General features: G+C 36.8%; 1 protein-coding gene across 1 annotated transcript; it reads left to right on the top strand.

The window, feature by feature from the left end:
• The first annotated feature begins 388 nt into the window (after nucleotides 1-388).
• LOC131032660 (LRR receptor-like serine/threonine-protein kinase RGI5) lies at nucleotides 389-2,836 on the top strand. The gene has a single exon (XM_057963701.2). The coding sequence runs from the start codon at nucleotides 389-391 to the stop codon at nucleotides 2,834-2,836; it is 2,448 nt and encodes an 815-aa protein (XP_057819684.1).
• The last annotated feature ends 571 nt before the right edge of the window (nucleotides 2,837-3,407 follow it).

Below are 3,407 nucleotides of genomic sequence, written 5' to 3'. Positions count from 1 at the left end.
AAGCTGCCTTTCAGTTAGAAAATCCAGTTTTGAACTAACGAAGAAGTTGCCATGTTTGAACTCACAGAAAGCTGCTTTTCATCCAGACGTTTGAAAACAGAGTAGATAATCTTGACCATTGACGTACTGGCTGTTATAAATAACCTTCCAATGATAATCTGCATTTCCGTCGTATACTCCATCCCAAATGGCCAAGTTATTCTTAGTTTTCATTTCTGTTTTTGTTGTCTTCATCATCTCTTCACATCCTACTCTTTCCCATCGATTAATGCCCAAGACATGTCCTTCCCATGAATCCCAAGCACTCCTTCTCTTCAAAGCGGCCTTCAATGACTCCCACTCAGAAGGCTATTTTAGTTCGTGGGTAAATGGAACAGACTGTTGCACCATGTGGAACGGGATATCCTGCAACAATCAGACCAACCACGTTGTCAAGGTTACCGTCTCGTTTGGGTACATTCAAGGCGTGATCTCTGACAGCTTGTGCGAACTTCGTTTCCTCACATCACTGACGATATACGGAGTAACAGGTACTGTTCCTCTCTGTCTGGGAAATCTCCAATTTATTCAAACCTTAGATTTATCTTTGAATAATTTGAGAGGGATAATTCCCTCTTCCATTTGTCTTCTCACGCACCTTACATCCCTTAAACTTCAGGGGAATGAATTCAATGGAAGCATCCCTTCCTGCTTGGCCAATCTTTCCTCTTTAACCTACCTTGACCTTTGTCGAAACCAGCTTACTGGAAGCATACCACCTTCTCTGGGTAATATTTCCTTCCTTCAATATTTAGATCTTTCCGAGAACCAATTAAGTGGGAACATACCGATTTCTCTTGGAAGTCTAATTTTGTTAAGTAATCTATACCTTGGACGAAATCCAGTGAGCGGCAACATTCCGAGTTCTTTAAGCAATCTCTCTTTACTCCAGGTGCTGGATCTTGGGGACACTCAACTAAGTGGGACCATTCCCCCTTCATTCAGTCAGCTGTCCTCCCTTATTCGCTTGTACGCTAATGGCAATCTCTTCAACGAAACTATTGCTTCTTCGCCACTTCCACCTTCTTTGGTTGAGCTATACCTCGCACTAAACCATAACCTGTCAATTTCAGAAGCTTTCTTTCACAACCTTACAAGCTTGAAGTCACTGTATTTATCCGATTGTGTTGTAAATATTAGCAAAAGCTGGCTTCCATCCTTTCAGTTAGCGACTATAAGTTTGGTGTCATGCATGATTGGCCATGAAATTCCACCTTGGATTTCAACACAATCTTTGCTTAAAACCTTAGAATTAGTTAACACCAGTCTTGTGGGAGAAATTCCTTCTTGGCTATGGGAAACCAATCCATTGCTGCAATCTCTAAATCTTTCAGGAAATCATCTAGAAGGAACTCTATTTTCAAATACTTCAATATGGATGCAACTAATGCTGCTCGATGTATCTAGAAACGTATTGAGTGGGCACATCCCATCAAATTGGTCCCCCAATATGGAACAATTGTTGATCAGTGACAATTCATTCAGTGGAAATATTCCTTCAAGCTTGGGCTCTTTATTTAATCTCCAGCTATTAAATCTTGCAAACAACTACTTAACAGGAGTGATCCCTTTTAGCTTGGGAAACTTGTCTAAAGTCGAGTTGTTAAATGTTGCAAACAATTACTTAACTGGAGTCATCCCTATAAGTTTGGGTAAATTATCTCTACTCTTGCTATTAAATCTTGCAAACAACTACCTAACAGGAGTGATCCCTTCAAGTTTGTCCAAATGCTCTTCCCTCAATGTCATAAATTTGGGAAATAATAGTTTGGAGGGAAGCTTACCCAACAACTTCAGTCAGCTAAGTGAATTATATTCATTAGTTGTTCATAGTAACAGCTTGAATGGGTCATTCCCCTTCTCAGTATTAAATTGTTCAAAGCTGCAGGTGCTTGATATTGGGGATAACTTGTTTGGAGGTGAAATACCATCATCAATTAGAAGTCTTCTTGAGCTAAGAGTATTGGTGATGAAGGAGAACAATTTTATAGGCAATATTCCTCTTGAGATTGGCCAACTAAGGAGCCTTCAGATCTTGCTGCTTTCTTCCAATCATATCTCAGGCTCAATTCCACCCACAATTGTATCATTGGAAGCAATGGCAATAGAAAATCAAGATGGTTTTGTATTGTCAGCTTCCAATGTTCCTTATCAAGATGGGTTGGAAATGAATTCAAAAGGCACAGATCAACACTATGAATATATTCTTTCCACTCTCACATCCATAGATTTGTCAAATAATGAATTGGAGGGAGAAATTGCTGCAGATTTTGGAAATTTGAAGGGGTTGAGACTTCTAAACCTTTCAATGAATGGTTTGAAAGGGACCATTCCAACTAGTTTGGGAAAAATGAGTCAGTTGGAGTCATTAGACCTTTCAAGAAATTATTTTTCTGGGGAAATCCCTATAGAGCTTGAATCTCTAAACTCCTTGGGTTCACTAAATTTATCAAACAACAATCTTTCAGGAAATATACCACAAGGACAACATATAACTAGCACATTTGGAGAATCCTCTTATTCAAGTAACCCATATTTATGGGGATGTCCCCTACCCAAAAATTGTTCGTGGAAACAATTTTCTCCTCCTCATCCTCCTCCAATTTCAATGAACAAAGAAAAAAGTAGTGCTAAATATTCATGGTATAAGATAGCAATGGGATTGTCATGTGGAATAGCTTTTGGAGGGATTGTATCATTGATCCACACAAGGATAAGTTGGAGAAGGAAATATTATAATAAAGTTGATAAAATCTTAAATTCTATATTTCCATGGACGAAGAATTTGGAGCTATGAAGAAATGTGTATCTACAATTCATAAATATATGAGGTAAACTCTAAAATTTATTTTTCTCTAAAATACTTACTACACTTCAATTTTTTTATAATACTAAAGTTCAATAGAAAAGTATTATTATTTTAATAAATAATTATTGACTCTTGCATCTATGGCTTGTAGATTATTTTCATTCACGACATGGATGAAGCAATTCTTTCTATTAATGGAGCTTATTGGTACATGGTCTCTTCCTTTGATGGGTGTATTTGAGTTTATTATCAAAAAGTATTTGGCATGATCTTCTCCTACTTTGTTCCTAGCTTTATCTATAGAAGATGTGATTCGAGTTGTTGTAGCAAGAATAGCTTATTGCAGCAAGGCTTTGTTATAATATTTTTGCTATTATGTTTGTTGATAATGTCTAAGGTCATTATTGTAGAAAGTTTTTATTCCTTTTTGGAGATTATTTCATCTTTTCTCTTTGCATGATTTCTTCTTTCCACTCTTGTTACTGCAAATTTTTAACAAATTTTACACTTTAACTTTGGTCAATATTGAAAAAAGTTGATATTTTAACGATATGAGTGA

This window comes from Cryptomeria japonica, chromosome 11 (genome assembly GCF_030272615.1).
Source record: "Cryptomeria japonica chromosome 11, Sugi_1.0, whole genome shotgun sequence".
Lineage (NCBI taxonomy): Eukaryota > Viridiplantae > Streptophyta > Pinopsida > Cupressales > Cupressaceae > Cryptomeria > Cryptomeria japonica.
This window is presented reverse-complemented; position numbering and strand designations above follow the sequence as displayed.